This window comes from Acipenser ruthenus, chromosome 58 (assembly GCF_902713425.1).
Source record: "Acipenser ruthenus chromosome 58, fAciRut3.2 maternal haplotype, whole genome shotgun sequence".
NCBI classification, from domain to species: Eukaryota; Metazoa; Chordata; class Actinopteri; order Acipenseriformes; family Acipenseridae; genus Acipenser; species Acipenser ruthenus.
The window spans coordinates 3,839,276-3,860,220 of record NC_081246.1 but is presented as its reverse complement, the minus strand read 5'-3'; the positions used below and the strand labels follow the sequence as shown (position 1 = coordinate 3,860,220).

General features: G+C 38.0%; 3 protein-coding genes across 4 annotated transcripts in view; all 3 read right to left on the bottom strand.

The window, feature by feature from the left end:
• The window catches only part of LOC117967209 (gastrula zinc finger protein XlCGF7.1-like), a 96,011-nt gene that overhangs the window by 18,841 nt on the left and 56,225 nt on the right, over nt 1–20,945 (bottom strand). The gene's annotated exons all lie outside the window — the stretch shown is intronic.
• LOC131724913 (zinc finger protein 271-like) overlaps nt 1–20,945 on the bottom strand; it is a 39,364-nt gene that overhangs the window by 10,201 nt on the left and 8,218 nt on the right. The window lies entirely within an intron of this gene.
• Nucleotides 1,598–5,744, bottom strand: LOC131724917 (zinc finger protein 345-like). The gene has a single exon (XM_059017972.1). The coding sequence runs from the start codon at nt 5,695–5,697 to the stop codon at nt 3,709–3,711; it is 1,989 nt and encodes a 662-aa protein (XP_058873955.1). The 5' UTR covers nt 5,698–5,744; the 3' UTR covers nt 1,598–3,708.

The window sequence follows — 20,945 nt, the reverse complement described above, 5'->3', positions numbered from 1 at the left end:
CCCTTCTTACTGATTAAAACAGCTTGTTATTTTCATTCGAATGCAGTTCATTATTTTCGGAAGAGTTAAACAGATATGAGTTGAAAAGATAACAGGATGCGTTTTAAAGCTAGTTCAAAGGGACATTTTAAAAGATAAATCAGTGATATTATTGCTATAAAATGTATAATCCCAGGTCTGTCAATGAAATTTTAAACAAGCGATGGGATTGGTCGAGCAAGGCCCCAGCTGTCCGTATATTGGATGGAGCCTCATCACATATTAGAAATCACTGAATTTACAGGACCGCTAGCCATCTTGTTTACAGATACAGAGGTGCAGTATCTATAAAACTGAGTGACCAACTACCAGCAAAAACAACCCCAACAGTAGAGAGTAGACAAGCAGCTTTGGATGAAGAGCAATGTAATGAACTGGAAGATAGCAAAATGGAAAAAATAACAAACAGATAAAAATCTTAAGAAAATGCTGAGGGATTTCTATGGAAATATAAGAAATGTCGAAGGAGAAGAATATAAAATCTCAAGCTTCACTGATGTGGAATAAACTTCTATCTAAATGAAAACAAAACTGGGGAATCTGTCAATATACACACTCACCCTGACTTCATCGCTTTAAGTAATGTCTTTTTAGTGGTTTGTAAACTTACAAAAAAACAGAAAAAGCCACGTCTGCACATTCTCCACTCCTCTCCGACACACACCTTTAAAAACGAATGAAATCCGAGACGGTATTAAATATCTTTTTCACCCGTTCCTCCGTTCTGATGAAACAACATATGAGAGAAAAAATAAATATTTCAGTGCCGTCTCAACACCGCCTCCTGGTGGATCTTTTCAATATCAATGTAAAATTCAAAACATACCAAAAATAAATATTTACTTATTTTTACATGTTTCAATTAGATACATTTACTCAGCTTTACTTAGTGTGTAGTTCAAAGTTATAAGTAGAGCTACTTTTTGGTCTCTTTATAAATGCAATATGGCCCTTCAAGGTGGCTGTTGTTGTGCATATTTATGAAGGTATCATATTTATCAATAATACCTCAATATCCTAGGTTATAAAAATATGCTTTTCTGTTTCAATATCAATAAAGCTTGACCGGTCAAATAACTTAGTCACCAAACTAACAGTAAAAGTATGCATATTAGATAGATAGATAGATAGATAGATAGATAGATAGATAGATAGATAGATAGATAGATAGATAGATGGATGGATCCCCCCCCCCTTTCGCTATATTGCTGGTATAAAAACATATTAGTTAATATTAATGTATTTTAATATACAGGACGACGCCTCCATTATGTGATTAATATAAAAGTAGTGTTTTAGTCCTTTACAAATTTCATATTTGTTATAAAATTATACTTACAATTCCTCGATTTTTTAAATATCAAAAGAATTATGAACAAAATAGAAAATAAATATGAGGCTAAGTTATAAAAAATATGCTTCCAGTTTCAATATAAAGAGATTAACCAGTCAAATTACTGAGTCACAATAAACTAACCTTAAAAGTGCAATATATACGTTTACGGATCTCATATCAATCATAAATACTTACTTTAGTACTCATAACAAACTCAACACATGAAAATGATTACATTTATTAAGGCTCGCAAAAGTAAGAAGGATATAGACGTTATATATCATGGTACCAGAATTATAAGTACACAAGCAGGAATAAAACATTGAAACACATATTTTCATGAGCACGCTGTCTTCCGTGTGTTTCCGTACACGCACATGCAGGATTCACGCACATTACACACAGTGACGGGGTGAAGCAGCATCTGTTGTGTGGGTTCAAATGAAGACGCCATTTTTGTTTCAACAAGATCAGTTCGGAAGCAGCTTCAATTGCATTTAGTATGAAGCTGTAATCTAGAGTTACTTCAGAACTTGTAGATAAACTCAATCAATGTTTTAATGGTTCAGACGTTCACATTGTTTTCAAATGCACACAGTAGCATCAGTTCAGTTAAAGTCTTTTCTTCTTTCAATTGTTCAGAGTAGAATCGCTTGTATTTTTAATCTCACAAAGTGTTACTCTGTATTCAATGTTTTTACTTCTGGTTTGCATGTAGACTTTTCTACACACAGTATTTTACTGAATCTTAATGTCTTTCAAATGTAGTACTTATTCTGGAGATGTGGTTCTTGCTGAAAAACAAAGGGTGTAGCGGTGAGGAGTCTTCTTCAGGATGAAGATACGTACGATGCTTGAATGGGTCCCCATTGCAAGCGAAGGCTCAATGGTTACTTCATGGCGAGATGAGTCTGAATCCAAGAGAACGAGTTCATGCATGTTTTGATTTAAATATAGAGCCCAAAGAGGAGTATACTTTGGAGATCCAATCACTTCCGGGTAAAACAGGAAGCTAATCCCTGACCGAAATCAGTCCTTTCATTGGCTTACAGTTTGAATGACGCTTCCTTTTACACAAGCAATGTGTGTCATTAACACAGGGAGCGACCCTCCTCCATGGAGAGAGAGAGAGAGAGAGAGAGAGAGAGAGAGAGAGAGAGAGAGAGAGAGAGAGAGAGAGAGAGAGAGAGAGAGAGAGAGAGAGAGAGAGAGAGAGAGATAACAAGATTCGAAACAAGTATAGAACAAAACTTCATTTTGTGACAGCTAGTTAAATTGATCATATAAGGATAAAAATGTTAAACATGTTATACAATAATTAAAGTAAAATACTGTAAGAATTACTTTCAATTTAAACTTCATTAAAACACAATAAACATTTCAATATATTGGGAAACCACAACATTTGTTATTAAAATGATTCTAAAACCCATTTAAATCAGGTATGTTATTACTTATTTGTTATGTTTCAATCTGATAGTTTCAGTAAATCTAAAACCCTGAGATTGTTACACAAGTTAATATTACACCCTCGTGAAGGTCTGTTTATCAATTAACTTTTAGAATAAAGAGATTAGGAATTTCTATTCACTTAAACATTCCATGTTTCACGGTAACAATTCATATAATATGCAAAGTCATGGCACCTCGTATCCACCAGGTGTCCCACTTCTTAACCCTTCATACGAAGAAAGTTGTATCCTGGCCTTCAGACAGACTTTCTTAATTAACAGATAAGAATCAGTTCTGTTTGTTTAGACCAGACTGGCAGGTAATCTAAACTGAATCTAATTTAAATCTTTACGACCCTCTGTTACTAATATCCAGTCCTTTGAAGCAGATCGCGAATGTTATGGGAGAAGGTTGGGGGAAGACACACTTAATTAACATCACAGCATCTTAAGCCTCAAAGTTTCAGATTTGAAATGTCATTTTTACAAAGACCACTCAATTACAACTATGAATTTCTCCCACACCATATACGTTGAATATACAGACTTCTCAGGGGTTGGAGGCACTCGGCTTCACCTCGTATCACACAACGCCCCGAGGCGTCTGTATATTTGACGGATTGCAAACTAGGAATGAACTTTATAATGTAACGGCTTCAGATAACTGTTTAATATCAATAAATCTGTATCATCTGTAAACATTCACCATACTAAGAATGTACTTTATTAAAGGCTTCAGAGCAGTGTTTAATATTGAGGGATCTGTAACATCTGTAGACATTCACCAGAGTTCTCACAGTTTTTATATTAAGCTGCTGTTGAAAAAGACTGGAATTTCTGAGTGTGGATGAATGAACACACACTCACATTCTGCCTAAACTTTCACAACTTGCATTTGTGTCTTTTAAGAGAACTGGAAGCATTAAAAGACTTCCCACAGTGAGTGCAGTGATAAGGATTCTCTCCTGTGTGGAATAGCCGGTGCGTTGTCAAGCTGTACATCCATCTGAAACTCTTTCCACAGTCATTACAGTGATGTGGTTTCTCTCCAGTGTGGAGTCGCCGGTGAAGTTTCAAGGTTTGTAACATCCTGAAACTCTTCCCACAATCAGCACAGACATGTTGTTTCTCTCCAGTGTGGATTCGTTGGTGCATTTTTAAGTTGCCTGAGTGTCTGAAACTCTTCCCACAGTCATTACAGCGATGTGGCTTCTCTCCTGTGTGAATTAACTGGTGGGTTTTAAGATATGCTAACTGACTGAAACTCTTCCCACATCTACTACATGGATGCAGTTTTTCTCCTGTGTGAATTCTCTGGTGAAGTTTCAGGTTTTGTAAATCTCTGTAACTCTTCCCACAGTCAGCACAGACATATGGTTTCTCTCTTGTGTGGGTTCGCTGGTGTCTTTTCAAAATGCTTAACTTATTGAAACTTTTACCACACTCAGCACAGACATCTGGTTTCTCTCCTGTGTGGATTCGCTGGTGAAGTTTCAGGGTGTGTAACTGAGTGAAACTTTTACCACACTCAGCACAGACATATGGTTTCTCTCCTTTGTGGGTTCGCCGGTGTCTTGTCAAATAGCCTGACTGATTGAAACTCTTCCCACAGTCAGTACAAACATATGGTTTGTCTCCTGTGTGGATTCGTTGGTGTCTTTGCAATGTGCTTGACTCACTGAAACTCTTCCCACAGTCAGCACAGACATATTGATTCTCTCCAGTGTGGATTTGCTGGTGTCTTTTCAATGTGCTTGAATGACTGAAACTCTTCCCACAGTTAGCACAGACATATGGTTTCACTAAAATATGAATTCGCCGGTGTTTTGTCAAATAGCCTGACTGATTGAAACTCTTCCCACAGTCAGCACAGACATGTGGTTTTTCTCCAGTGTGGATTTGTTGGTGAAGTTTCAGGCTTTGTGAGTATTTGAAACTCTTCCCACAGTCAGCACAGACAAGTGGTTTATCGCCACTGTGGATTTGTTGGTGAAGTTTCAGGCTTTGTGAGTCTATGAAACTCTTCCCACAGTCAGCAAAGACATGTGGTTTCTCTCCAGTGTGGATTTGTTGGTGACGTTTCAGGCTTTGTGACTGTACGAAACTCTTCCCACAGTCAGCACAGGTATATGGTTTCTCTCCAGTGTGGATTCGCTGGTGTATTTGAAATCTCCTTGACAGTCTGAAACTCTTCCCACAGTCATTACAGTGATGTGGCTTCCCTCCTGTGTGGATTTTCTGGTGTCTTTTCAAAGAGTATGACAGACTGAACCTCTTCCCACAGTCACCACAGGTAAGAGAGTCCTGCAAGCTGCTTAAGGGTTTAGAATTGAGAATAACCCTTTTAATATGGACTGATTCTAGTTCAGGACTCTCCTCTTTAATATGGACTGATTCTAGTACAGGACTCTCCTCTTTAATATGGACTGATTCTAGTACAGGACTCTCCTCTTTAATATGGACTGATTCTAGGTCAAGACTCTCCTCTTTAATATGGACTGATTCTAGTGCAGGACTCTCCTGTTTAATATGGACTGATTCTAGTACAGGACTCTCCTGTTTAATATGGACTGATTCTAGTACAGGACTCTCCTCTTTAACATGGACTGATTCTAGTACAGGACTCTCCTGTTTAATATGGACTGATTCTAGTACAGGACTCTCCTGCTTAATATGGACTGATTCTAGTTCAGGACTCTCCTCTTTAATATGGAGTGATTCTAGTACAGGACTCTCCTCTTTAATATGGAGTGATTCTAGTACAGGACACTCCTCTTTAATATGGAGTGATTCTAGTACAGGACTCTCCTCTTTAATATGGACTGATTCTAGTTCAGGACTCTCCTCTTTAATATGGACAGGCTCCATCATTGAATCTTCTCTTTCACAAGGATAATCCAGTTTTGTCTTCTGAACAAATTCCTAAAGAAAATATAAAACACAATCAGTTACAATCCCTTTCTTAAATTCTATGAACTTGCCTTATCAACTCCAGACTCCATTCATTACCGTGCTCACAAATGTGCTGCACTGAGTGAGATGAAGGAGATTTTCTATAACAAGGAGGAAGGAGAGATGTACCAAAATCACAGAAACAAAGACAGTTCTAAACAGAGAAATATTCAAACATGTATAAAAAGCACCCACACATGTAACCCCTCTCAACAATGAGCTCCTGCTACCACTACTACTACTACTAATACGTGATTTGTACGTGATTTGAATAGAACCGATATTAGTTGCTTATTGTACCTTCATAATCCATTGATTGTGAAACTATTAAAACATGAAGATTGACAAGTATGTTTATAATGCTAGAAATAAAATGCTTATCCATGATATCATCTGTATAGTATCTTTTTTTCAAATAAAATACAGACTGTCACTCTCATTGACTCTAATTTGTGAAACAAATGTGTGCTGAAGCGGTATTTTACTGAGAGTGCTGTGCTGCAATGCAATATGTAAAGAAATGAAGTGATTTGAATGGAAGTGGCCGATGAAGGCTGTTGCTGATCTCTCTGTGGAAACGCATGCTATGCTACGTGGCTTCAGAGATGCAGGAATCAGTGATGCTGTTCACACCCAGGACACTGCCACAGACACTGCAGTGAAAATGAAATCGCAAAGGCAGAGGAAACAACGCTGTACTGTAGTGGAGCTGTCTGATTAAAAAAAACAAACTCTGTGGTCAGTGCAAACCTGACTTCTCTTTTTAAACGGAGCACAAACTCTTCCATGTATTACTGTAGTTGTTCAATATTAGCACTCTGCGCTCAGTGCAGCTTCAGTATGTGAACATTCATTTCAATAAAAGAACAACGACGAGTTTTGCATGGAAAGAAAAAACATTTGTAGCCAACATCACTAAAGCAAAACGGGCTTCTGTTCATTTGAAATACCGCGGCTTCAGATCAGGGCTGCAGTGACTTCCGCATAGCAACCGGGAACCGCTGAAAACAAACCTTTGTCAAGCGGTGTAACACGCGACCGGTGGACACGGCTAACCTACGTGACTCGAAACATAATAGATCCAAACTAAAACGAGGTGTTGTAGGTTTAAAGCAACGGCCACACACCCTGCCGGCCGACTTCTGGGTCTATGAACTGACAGACTGACCACCTGTGGAGTTTGTCGATGTGCACACACATCTCTCTCATCTACACCGGGGAAGTACACTTATTTTAAAATGCTGTTCTATGTTTTGATGTTGCTAGATGCATGTCTCATGAATATGTAAGACCCCACAAGAAACCCCAGGATTAACTACGGGATGCAGTCTGGGTGTAATGTATCTTCTGCACTGGGGGACCGATCATAAACAATGAATTACAAAAAAAATTACAGTAATTAGGAGGCATAAAAGAATGTCTGATCTATACAAGATTAATAATAATAATAATAATAATAATAATAATAATAATAATAATAATAATAATAATAATAATAATGCATACAACTCCACGACACTGTGTTAAAAATATATGTGCTTGCAACTCTTCAATCGATAAAGGAAACCGCGTCTGTTTTGGTTTGTTTTCAGAGGCTCCGAGGTTGCTGTGCAGTTACTGGCTGCGTTCACGATACGCAGACTTTGCTAAGTTAAAAGTCCGCGCAGCTTCTCAAGAGGTTCTGCACTGGAGCAGCCGCGGATCAAAACAATAGACGACCGCTGGCTGACAAAGAAGTGTGTAGGAAACCAGATACAATCCTCACTCCATGTGCTACTGCCACCTAGCCAGGGGGTGTGAATCACCTTCGAGTCATGTCATTAATTATCTTATGAATGATTTGTAATACAAATTAAAATGATTTGACTCTTTCTCCACACAGTTGTTATACTTTTCAAATATTCAGATATTTATTCTAAAGGTTTAAACATGTATAATAATGCTAAACGGTTGAAATGAACCTGAAACCGCTCTGTTATTTTCAGCAGGTGTAATTGGTTATTGATGAAAGGCTCTCAGGGACAGGGAATAACCTGCTTTGAATTAAGGAGAATAAACCAGCTTTAATAGCAGGTAGTTGAAGTGAGATATGTGACCATATGTGCAAGTATTTGAACTATTTGTGTCCCAGATCAAAATACAGTACTGTCTAACAACTGTCTAATTTAAACATGTATATGATCTCTTTATAGCAGGGACTGTTTCTACTATACATTTTCTGATCATGCTGTAAATTATGAAGCTGGTGGAGCACAAAGGGATCTTCGATTGCATCCACTTCTGTGATTAGAATTTCTCTCAACACCACCTCCGTTTTGGTTCTGCTCAGAACTGTTGTTCATCTACCAAAGCTGTCCACGCTGCGTCTGCGCAGACCGTGACGTCACGCGCAGACTCCCGTCTGCAATCTAGCCGGCAAAAAAGTGTCGTGAACGCGCCCCCTATGTGCGTGCGCGCCAAGTTGCCCGGATGTCCGCGCAAACCTGCAGGCACGCGGCTCACGCAGACAACAGCGCGAGAAAACACCACGCGATTTGAGAACATGTTCAAACACTGTAGAGTCTGAAGCGGAGCGGAGCGCAACCTGACCCTGGAAATAACATGAGGCGGTGATGCGGGGGAACTGTCCCGAGCAGCGCCGAGGGCTGGAGCGGTTACTTGTTTTTAAAAATGTCAAAATGTTCAGAATTAATAGACCAGAAATGTGGGCCTGGGCCTGTGTGTGTGTAGATATACAATTGTTATTTTCGACCACTTTCTTAAAATAGTTTTACATGAAACACGTTGCTTTCAATACAACTAATCAAAAGTAACTGTCGCTACCGGTTAACAAATGGAATTAAATTAATTTATATTTAAAAACTTACTCGCTAATTCAGCTGCTCCGGCCTCCTCTCTCTCCTTCAGGTGAAAAAATATTCTGAGAGACCGAAACGAAGTAAGCCCGCCCCTCTCTCCTCTGCCATTGGCTGTGGGGTCACGCTGAACAGAGTAGTCCTCTGGTGATTGGACGCGCTGGGGCACTCTTAACCAATAGGGGATCAGTTCTGCGGCAGTTTACCGTATAATGAAGAAAACAGGCGCATTTTTATACTCGAGTACCGTTCACTATATGAATAATAATAATAATAATAATAATAATAATAATAATAATAATAATAATAATAATAATAATAATAATAATAATAAATAAATAATATATGCAGTGATATATTACAAGAGGAGATTAATTTATGTATTTAAAACAAGCACACAGATAATTGTTATATTAATTATATAAAAAATGGATAAAAGTTACCAGCTGATCAGTCAGTTAATGAAATGACAAGGAAATGTTGGTTCATTTATATAATAGCCGATTCATGTATAAAGTTACACATGGCTATTAATACCTTGTATCACTGTCATGTATAATACAAACACATGAGTTAATATATTCATTTAAATTCGAGTATTAACTTTCCACATACCGTTTGGAGACTAAATAATCTCTCTCCCATTGAAATGAATGACACACCTCTCCCTGCTATTTTCACGTCTCCCAGTAGATGGCGCCAGGCCTCCACGCAAGTACTGGCTGCAGGAAAACGACACAGCGCCGGTGTAACAAACCTGTGTGCAGTTTCACAGTCAATACGATTGCATGGGTGCATGTTTAATACATTGTTCCACTAGACTTCAGTTTAACAGTATTTTTCTTTCAGTCTAATCAATCGTGGGAAACCACTGAATCTACAATTGGATAAGAGCTTCTACAGAAACTACAATATTATTCCTGAGTGAATGTTTGCTACATTCTATTATTATTATTATTATTATTATTATTATTATTATTATTTATTTCTTAGCAGACGCCCTTATCCAGGGCGACTTACAATCGTAAGCAAAAACATTTCAAGCGTTACAATACAAGTAATACAATAAGAGCAAGAAATACAATAACTTTTGTTCAAGTAGAGTTGAACAAAAGTTCAGCTTTCTGTGCAGAACTAGTTCATCAGAAACTAGATTGATGACTTTCCAGTTAGTTTACATTCCCCATTCTAGTTCCAGGCTGGCAGAACATTGCTTAAATTACTGGCTTTACTATATTCTACACTCTGGAAGAATGTAGTAAACTAACACAGACACCAAGAAGGGGGGATTATATTGTAGTGTCAAACTGAACAGGATTGTGTGTATGGCAGGTGTTCCTAATGTTTTGGCCAGCTCTTTTGCACAGTGCTGTATTGTGTGTATTTGCATGCTGTGTGTGTATGACAGGTGTTCCTAATGTTTTGGCCAGCTCTTTTGCACAGTGCTGTATTGTGTGTATTTGCATGCTGTGTGTGTATGACAGGTGTTCCTAATGTTTTGGCCAGCTCTTTTGCACAGTGCTGTATTGTGTGTATTTGCATGCTGTGTGTATGGCAGGTGTTCCTAATGTTTTGGCCAGCTCTTTTGCACAGTGCTGTATTGTGTGTATTTGCATGCTGTGTGTGTATGACAGGTGTTCCTAATGTTTTGGCCAGCTCTTTTGCACAGTGCTGTATTGTGTGTATTTGCATGCTGTGTGTGTATGGCAGGTGTTCCTAATGTTTTGGCCAGCTCTTTTGCACAGTGCTGTATTGTGTGTATTTGCATGCTGTGTGTGTATGGCAGGTGTTCCTAATGTTTTGGCCAGCTCTTTTGCACAGTGCTGTATTGTGTGTATTTGCATGCTGTGTGTGTATGGCAGGTGTTCCTAATGTTTTGGCCAGCTCTTTTGCACAGTGCTGTATTGTGTGTATTTGCAGGCTGTGTGTGTATGGCAGGTGTTCCTAATGTTTTGGCCAGCTCTTTTGCACAGTGCTGTATTGTATATATTTGCATGCTGTGTGTGTATGAAGTTCATCTGAACACAATTAACACACAGCTTACTAATCATACTAACAGAAACCCTTTTTACTGATTAAAACAGCTTGTTATTTTCATTCGAATGCAGTTCATTATTTTCGGAAGAGTTAAACAGATATGAGTTGAAAAAATAACAGGATGCGTTTTAAAGCTAGTTCAAAGGGACATTTTAAAAGATAAATCAGTGATATTATTGCTATAAAATGTATAATCCAGGTCTGGCAATGGAATTTTAAACAAGCGATGGGATTGGTCGAGCAAGGCTCCAGCTGTCCGTATATTGGATGGAGCCTCATCACAAATTAGAAATCACTGAATTTACAGGACCGCTAGCCATCTTGTTTACAGATACAGAGGTGCAGTATCTATAAAACTGAGTGACCAACTACCAGCAAAAACAACCCCAACAGTAGAGAGTAGACAAGCAGCTTTGGATGAAGAGCAATGTAATGAACTGGAAGATAGCAAAATGGAAAAAATAACAAACAGATAAAAATCTTAAGAAAATGCTGAGGGATTTCTATGGAAATATAAGAAATGTCGAAGGAGAAGAATATCAAATCTCAAGCTTCACTGATGTGGAATAAACTTCTATCTAAATGAAAACGAATCTGGAGAATCTGTCAATATACACACTCACCCTGACTTCATCGCTTTAAGTAATGTCTTTTTAGTGGTTTGTAAACTTACAAAAAAACAGAAAAAGCCACGTCTGCACATTCTCCACTCCTCTCCGACACACACCTTTAAAAACGAATGAAATCCGAGACGGTATTAAATATCTTTTTCACCCGTTCCTCCGTTCTGATGAAACAACATATGAGAGAAAAAATAAATATTTCAGTGCCGTCTCAACACCGCCTCCTGGTGGATCTTTTCAATATCAATGTAAAATTCAAAACATACCAAAAATAAATATTTACTTATTTTTACATGTTTCAATTAGATACATTTACTCAGCTTTACTTAGTGTATAGTTCAAAGTTATAAATAGGGCTAGTTTTTGGTCTCTTTATAAATGCAATATGGCCCTTCAAGGTGGCTGTTGTTGTGCATATTTATGAAGGTATCATATTTATCATTAATACCTCAATATCCTAGGTTATAAAAATATGCTTTTCTGTTTCAATATCAATAAAGCTTGACCGGTCAAATAACTTAGTCACCAAACTAACAGTAAAAGTATGCATATTAGATAGATAGATAGATAGATAGATAGATAGATAGATAGATGGATGGATCTCCCCCCCCCCCTTTCGCTATATTGCTGGTATAAAAACATATTAGTTAATATTAATGTATTTTAATATACAGGACGACGCCTCCATTATGTGATTAATATAAAAGTAGTGTTTTAGTCCTTTACAAATTTCATATTTGTTATAAAATTATACTTACAATTCCTCGATTTTTTAAATATCAAAAGAATTATGAACAAAATAGAAAATAAATATGAGGCTAAGTTATAAAAAATATGCTTCCAGTTTCAATATAAAGAGATTAACCAGTCAAATTACTGAGTCACAATAAACTAACCTTAAAAGTGCAATCATAAATGCTTACTTTAGTACTCATAACAAACTCAACACATGAAAATGATTACATTTATTAAGGCTCGCAAAAGTAAGAAGGATATAGACGTTATATATCATGGTACCAGAATTATAAGTACACAAGCAGGAATAAAACATGGAAACACATATTTTCATGAGCACGCTGTCCTCCGTGTGTTTCCGTACACGCACACGCAGGATTCACGCACATTACACACAGTGACGGGGTGAAGCAGCATCTGTTGTGTGGGTTCGAATGAAGACGCCATTTTTGTTTCAACAAGTTCAGTTGGGAAGCAGCTTCAATTGCATTTAGTATTAAGTTGAAATCTAGAGTTACTTCAGAACTTGTAGATAAACTCAATTAATGTTTAAACGGTTCAGACGTTCACATTGTTTTCAAATGCACACAATAGCACCAGCTCAGTTAAAGTCTTTTCTTCTTTCAGTTGTTCAGAGTAGAATCGCTTGTGTTTTTAATCTCACAAAGTGTTATTCTGTATTCAATGTTTTTACTTGTGGTTTGCATGTAGGTTTTTCTACACATAGTATTTTACTGAATCTTAATGTCTTTCAAATGTAGTACTTATTCTGGAGATGTGGTTCTTGCTGAAAAACAAAGGGTGTAGCGGTGAGGAGTCTTCTTCAGGATGAAGATACGTACGATGCTTGAATGGGTCCCCATTGCAAGCGAAGGCTCAATGGTTACTTCATGGCGAGATGAGTCTGAATCCAAGAGAACGAGTTCATGCATGTTTTGATTTAAATATAGAGCCCAAAGAGGAGTTTACTTTGGAGATCCAATCACTTCCGGGTAAAACAGGAAGCTAATCCCTGACCGAAATCAGTCCTTTCATTGGCTTACAGTTTGAATGACGCTTCCTTTTACACAAGCAATGTGCGTCATTAACACAGGGAGCGACCCTCCTCCATGGAGAGAGAGAGAGAGAGAGAGAGAGAGAGAGAGAGAGACAGAGAGAGAGAGAGAGAGATAACAAGATTCGAAACAAGTATAGAACAAAACTTCATTTTGTGACAGCTAGTTAAATTGATCATATAAGGATAAAAATGTTAAACATGTTATACAATAATTAAAGTAAAATACTGTAAGAATTACTTTCAATTTAAACTTCATTAAAACACAATAAACATTTCAATATATTGGGAAACCACAACATTTGTTATTAAAATGATTCTAAAACCCATTTAAATCAGGTATGTTATTACTTATTTGTTACGTTTCAATCTGATAGTTTCAGTAAATCTAAAACCCTGAGATTGTTACACAAGTTAATATTACACCCTCGTGAAGGTCTGTTTATCAATTAACTTTTAGAATAAAGAGATTAGGAATTTCTATTCACTTAAACATTCCATGTTTCACGGTAACAATTCATATAATATGCAAAGTCATGGCACCTCGTATCCACCAGGTGTCCCACTTCTTAACCCTTCATACGAAGAAAGTTGTATCCTGGCCTTCAGACAGACTTTCTTAATTAACAGATAAGAATCAGCTCTGTTTGTTTAGACCAGACTGGCAGGTAATCTAAACTGAATCTAATTTAAATCTTTACGACCCTCTGTTACTAATATCCAGTCCTTTGAAGCAGATCTCGAATGTTATGGGAGAAGGTTGGGGGAAGACACACTTAATTAACATCACAGCATCTTAAGCCTCAAAGTTTCAGATTTGAAATGTCATTTTTACAAAGACCACTCAATTACAACTATGAATTTCTCCCACACCATATACGTTGAATATACAGACTTCTCAGGGGTTGGAGGCACTCGGCTTCACCTCGTATCACACAACGCCCCGAGGCGTCTGTATATTTGACGGATTGCAAACTAGGAATGAACTTTATAATGTAACGGCTTCAGATAACTGTTTAATATCAATAAATCTGTATCATCTGTAAACATTCACCATACTAAGAATGCACTTTATTAAAGGCTTCAGAGCAGTGTTTAATATTGAGGGATCTGTAACATCTGTAGACATTCACCAGAGTTCTCACAGTTTTTATATTAAGCTGCTGTTGAAAAAGACTGGAATTTCTGAGTGTAGATGAATGAACACACACTCACATTCTGCCTAAACTTTCACAACTTGCATTTGTGTCTTTTAAGAGAACTGGAAGCATTAAAAGACTTCCCGCAGTGATAAGGATTCTCTCCTGTGTGGAATAGCCGGTGCATTGTCAAGCTGTACATCCATCTGAAACTCTTTCCACAGTCATTACAGTGATGTGGTTTCTCTCCTGTGTGGATTCGCCGGTGAAGTTTCAAGGTTTGTAACATCCTGAAACTCTTCCCACAATCAGCACAGACATGTTGTTTCTCTCCAGTGTGGATTCGTTGGTGCATTTTTAAGTTGCCTGAGTGTCTGAAACTCTTCCCACAGTCATTACAGCGATGTGGCTTCTCTCCTGTGTGAATTAACTGGTGGGTTTTAAGATATGCTAACTGACTGAAACTCTTCCCACATCTACTACATGGATGCAGTTTTTCTCCTGTGTGAATTCTCTGGTGAAGTTTCAGGTTTTGTAAATCTCTGTAACTCTTCCCACAGTCAGCACAGACATATGGTTTCTCTCTTGTGTGGGTTCGCTGGTGTCTTTTCAATATGCTTAACTTATTGAAACTTTTACCACACTCAGCACAGACATCTGGTTTCTCTCCTGTGTGGATTCGCTGGTGAAGTTTCAGGGTGTGTAACTGAGTGAAACATTTACCACACTCAGCACAGACATATGGTTTCTCTCCTTTGTGGGTTCGCCGGTGTCTTGTCAAATAGCCTGACTGATTGAAACTCTTCCCACAGTCAGTACAGACATATGGTTTGTCTCCTGTGTGGATTCGTTGGTGTCTTTGCAATGTGCTTGACTCACTGAAACTCTTCCCACAGTCAGCACAGACATATTGATTCTCTCCAGTGTGGATTTGCTGGTGTCTTTTCAATGTGCTTGAATGACTGAAACTCTTCCCACAGTTAGCATAGACATATGGTTTCACTAAAATATGAATTCGCCGGTGTTTTGTCAAATAGCCTGACTGATTGAAACTCTTCCCACAGTCAGCAAAGACATGTGGTTTCTCTCCAGTGTGGATTTGTTGGTGACGTTTCAGGCTTTGTGACTGTACGAAACTCTTCCCACAGTCAGCACAGGTATATGGTTTCTCTCCAGTGTGGATTCGCTGGTGTATTTGAAATCTCCTTGACAGTCTGAAACTCTTCCCACAGTCATTACAGTGATGTGGCTTCCCTCCTGTGTGGATTTTCTGGTGTCTTTTCAAAGAGTATGACAGACTGAACCTCTTCCCACAGTCACCACAGGTAAGAGAGTCCTGCAAGCTGCTTAAGGGTTTAGAATTGAGAATAACCCTTTTAATATGGACTGATTCTAGTACAGGACTCTCCTCTTTAATATGGACTGATTCTAGTACAGGACTCTCCTCTTTAATATGGACTGATTCTAGTTCAAGACTCTCCTCTTTAACATGGACTGATTCTAGTGCAGGACTCTCCTGTTTAATATGGACTGATTCTAGTACAGGACTCTCCTGTTTAATATGGACTGATTCTAGTACAGGACTCTCCTGTTTAATATGGACTGATTCTAGTACAGGACTCTCCTGTTTAACATGGACTGATTCTAGTACAGGACTCTCCTGTTTAATATGGACTGATTCTAGTACAGGACTCTCCTGCTTAATATGGACTGATTCTAGTACAGGACTCTCCTCTTTAATATGGAGTGATTCTAGTACAGGACTCTCCTCTTTAATATGGAGTGATTCTAGTACAGGACACTCCTCTTTAATATGGAGTGATTCTAGTACAGGACTCTCCTCTTTAACATGGACTGATTCTAGTACAGGACTGTCCTCTTTAATATGGACTGATACTAGTACAGGACTCTCCTCTTTAATATGGACAGGCTCCATCATTGAATCTTCTCTTTCACAAGGATAATCCAGTTTTGTCTTCTGAACAAATTCCTAAAGAAAATATAAAACACAATCAGTTACAATCCCTTTCTTAAATTCTATGAACTTGCCTTATCAACTCCAGACTCCATTCATTACCATGTTCACAAATGTGCTGCACTGAGTGAGATGAAGGAGATTTTCTATAACAAGGAGGAAGGAGAGATGGACCAAAATCACAGAAACAAAGACAGTTCTAAACAGAGAAATATTCAAACATGTATAAAAAGCACCCACACATGTAACCACTCTCAGCAATGAGCTCCTGCTACCACTACTACTACTACTAATACGTGATTTGTACGTGATTTGAACAGAACCGATATTAGTTGCTTATTGTACCTTCATAATCCATTGATTGTGAAACTATTAAAACATGAAGATTGACAAGTATGTTTATAATGCTAGAAATAAAATGCTTATCCATGAGATCATCTGTACAGTATCTTTTTTTCAAATAAAATACAGACTGTCACTCTCATTGACTCTAATTTGTGAAATAAATGTGTGCTGAAGCGGTATTGTACTGAGAGTGCTGTGCTGCAATGCAATATGTAAAGAAATGAAGTGATTTGAGTGGAAGTGGCCGATGAAGGCTGTTTCTGATCTCTCTGTGGAAACGCATGCTATGCTACGTGGCTTCAGAGATGCAGGAATCAGTGATGCTGTTCACACCCAGGACACTGCCACAGACACTGCAGTGAAAATGAAATCGCAAAGGCAGAGGAAACAACGCTGTGCTGTAGTGGAGCTGTCTGATTAAAAAAACAAACTCTGTGGTCAGTGCAAACCTGACTTCTCTTTTTAAACTCAGCACAAACTCTTCCATGTATTACTGTAGTTGTTCAATATTAGCACTCTGCCGTCAGTGCAAGAAGCTTCAGTATGTGAACATTCATTTCAATAAAAGAACAACGACGAGTTTTGCATGGAAAAAAAAACATTTGTAGCCAACATCACTAAAGCAAAACGGGCTTCTGTTCATTTGAAATACCGCGGCTTCAGATCAGGGCTGCAGTGACTTCCGCATAGCAACCGGGAACCGCTGAAAACAAACCTTTGTCAAGCGGTGTAACACGCGACCGGTGGACACGGCTAACCTACGTGACTCGAAACATAATAGATACAAACTAAAACGAGGTGTTGTAGGTTTAAAGCAACGGCCACACACCCTGCCGGCCGACTTCTGGGTCTATGAACTGACAGACTGACCACCTGTGGAGTTTGTCGATGTGCACACACATCTCTCTCATCTACACCGGGGAAGTACACTTATTTTAAAATGCTGTTCTATGTTTTGATGTTGCTAGATGCATGTCTCATGAATATGTAAGACCCCACAAGAAACCCCAGGATTAACTACGGGATGCAGTCTGGGTGTAATGTATCTTCTGCACTGGGGGACCGATCATAAACAATGAATTACAAAAAAAATTACAGTAATTAGGAGGCATAAAAGAATGTCTGATCTATACAAGATTAATAATAATAATAATAATAATAATAATAATAATAATAATGCATACAACTCCACGACACTGTGTTAAAAATATATGTGCTTGCAACTCTTCAATTGATAAAGGAAACCGCGTCTGTTTTGGTTTGTTTTCAGAGGCTCCGAGGTTGCTGTGCAGTTACTGGCTGCGTTCACGATACGCAGACTTTGCTAAGTTAAAAGTCCGCGCAGCTTCTCAAGAGGTTCTGCACTGGAGCAGCCGCGGATCAAAACAATAGACGACCGCTGGCTGACAAAGAAGTGTGTAGACAACCAGATACAATCCTCACTCCATGTGCTACTGCCACCTAGCCAGGGGGTGTGAATCACCTTCCAGTCAGGTCATTAATTATCTTATGAATGATTTGTAATACAAATTAAAATGATTTGACTCTTTCTCCACACAGTTGTTATACTTTTCAAATATTCAGATATTTATTCTAAAGGTTTAAACATGTATAATAATGCTAAACGGTTGAAATGAACCTGAAACCGCTCTGTTATTTTCAGCAGGTGTAATTGGTTATTGATGAAAGGCTCTCAGGGACAGGGAATAACCTACTTTGAATTAAGGAGAATAAATCAGCTTTAATAGCAGGTAGTTGAAGTGAGATATGTGACCCTATGTGCAAGTATTTGAACTATTTTACTGTCCCGAGCAGCGCCGAGGGCTGGAGCGGTTACTTGTTTTTAAAAATGTCAAAATGTTCCGAATTAATAGACTAAAAATGTGGGCCTGGGCCTGTGTGTGTGTAGATATACAATTGTTATTTTCGACCACTTTCTTAAAATAGTTTTACATGAAACACGTTGTTTTCAATACAACTAATCAAAGCTAAGCGTACCGGTTAACAAATGGAATACAATGAATTTATATTTAAAAACTTACTCGTTAATTCAGCTGCTCCGGCCTCCTCTCTCTCCTTCAGGGGAAAAAATATTCTGAGAGACCGAAACGAAGTAAGCCCGCCCCTCTCTCCTCTGCCATTGGCTGTGGGGTCACGCTGAACAGAGTAGTCCTCTGGTGATTGGACGCGCTGGGGCACTCTTAACCAATAGGGGATCAGTTCTGCGGCAGTTTACCGTATAATGAAGAAAACAGGCGCATTTTTATACTCGAGTACCGTTCACTATATGAATAATAATAATAATAATAATAATAATAATAAATAAATAATATATGCAGTGATATATTACAAGAGGAGATTAATTTATGTATTTAAAACAAGCACACAGATAATTGTTATATTAATTATATAAAAAATGGATAAAAGTTACCAGCTGATCAGTCAGTTAATAAAATGACAAGGAAATGTTGGTTCATTTATATAATAGCCGATTCATTTATAAAGTTACACATGGCTATTAATACCTTGTATCGCTGTCCTGTATAATACAAACACATGAGTTAATATATTCATTAAAATTCGATTATTAACTTTCCAGATACCGTTTGGAGATTTAATAATCTCTCTCCCATTGAAATGAATGACAAACCTCTCCCTGCTATTCTCACGAGTCCCAGTAGATGGCGCCAGGCCTCCACGCAGGTACTGGCTGCAGGAAAACGACACAGCGCCGGTGTAACAAACCTGTGTGCAGTTTCACAGTCAATACGATTGCATGGGTGCATGTTTAATACATTGTTCCACTAGACTTCAGTTTAACAGTATTTTGCTTCAGTCTAATCAATCGTGGGAAACCACTGAATCTACAATTGGATAAGAGCTTCTACAGAAACTACAATATTATTCCTGAGTGAATGTTTGCTACATTCTATTATTATTATTATTATTATTATTATTTATTTCTTAGCAGACGCCCTTATCCAGGGCGACTTACAATCGTAAGCAAAAACATTTCAAGCGTTACAATACAAGTAATACAATAAGAGCAAGAAATACAATAACTTTTGTTCAAGTAGAGTTGAACAAAAGTTCAGCTTTCTGTGCAGAACTAGTTCATCAGAAACTAGATTGATGACTTTCCAGTTAGTTTACATTCCCCATTCTAGTTCCAGGCTGGCAGAACATTGCTTAAATTACTGACTTTACTATATTCTACACTCTGGAAGAATGTAGTAAACTAACACAGACACCAAGAAGGGGGAATTATATTGTAGTGTCAAACTGAACAGGATTGTGTGTATGACAGGTGTTCCTAATGTTTTGGCCAGCTCTTTTGCACAGTGCTGTATTGTGTGTATTTGCATGCTGTGTGTGTATGACAGGTGTTCCTAATGTTTTGGCCAGCTCTTTTGCACAGCGCTGTATTGTGTGTATTTGCATGCTGTGTGTGTATGACAGGTGTTCCTAATGTTTTGGCCAGCTCTTTTGCACAGTGCTGTATTGTGTGTATTTGCATGCTGTGTGTATGGCAGGTGTTTCTAATGTTTTGGCCAGCTCTTTTGCACAGTGCTGTATTGTGTGTATTTGCATGCTGTGTGTGTATGACAGGTGTTCCTAATGTTTTGGCCAGCTCTTTTGCACAGTGCTGTATTGTGTGTATTTGCATGCTGTGTGTGTATGACAGGTGTTCCTAATGTTTTGGCCAGCTCTTTTGCACAGTGCTGTATTGTATATATTTGCATGCTGTGTGTGTATGAAGTTCATCTGAACACAATTAACACACAGCTTACTAATCATACTAACAGAAACCCTTTTTACTGATTAAAACAGCTTGTTATTTTCATTCGAATGCAGTTCATTATTTTCAGAAGAGTTAAACAGATATGAGTTGAAAAAATAACAGGATGCGTTTTAAAGCTAGTTCAAAGGGACATTTTAAAAGATAAATCAGTGATATTATTGCTATAAAATGTATAATCCAGGTCTGGCAATGGAATTTTAAACAAGCGATGGGATTGGTCGAGCAAGGCTCCAGCTGTCCGTATATTGGATGGAGCCTCATCACAAATTAGAAATCACTGAATTTACAGGACCGCTAGCCATCTTGTTTACAGATACAGAGGTGCAGTATCTATAAAACTGAGTGACCAACTACCAGCAAAAACAACCCCAACAGTAGAGAGTAGACAAGCAGCTTTGGATGAAGAGCAATGTAATGAACTGGAAGATAGCAAAATGGAAAAAATAACAAACAGATAAAAATCTTAAGAAAATGCTGAGGGATTTCTATGGAAATATAAGAAATGTCGAAGGAGAAGAATATCAAATCTCAAGCTACACTGATGTGGAATAAACTTCTATCTAAATGAAAACGAATCTGGAGAATCTGTCAATATACACACT

Coding starts and splice junctions, on each gene's coding strand:
- LOC131724917 (XM_059017972.1), bottom strand. CDS start 5,697: ATGATGGAGCCTGTCCATATTAAAGAGGAGAGTCCTGAACTAGAATCA.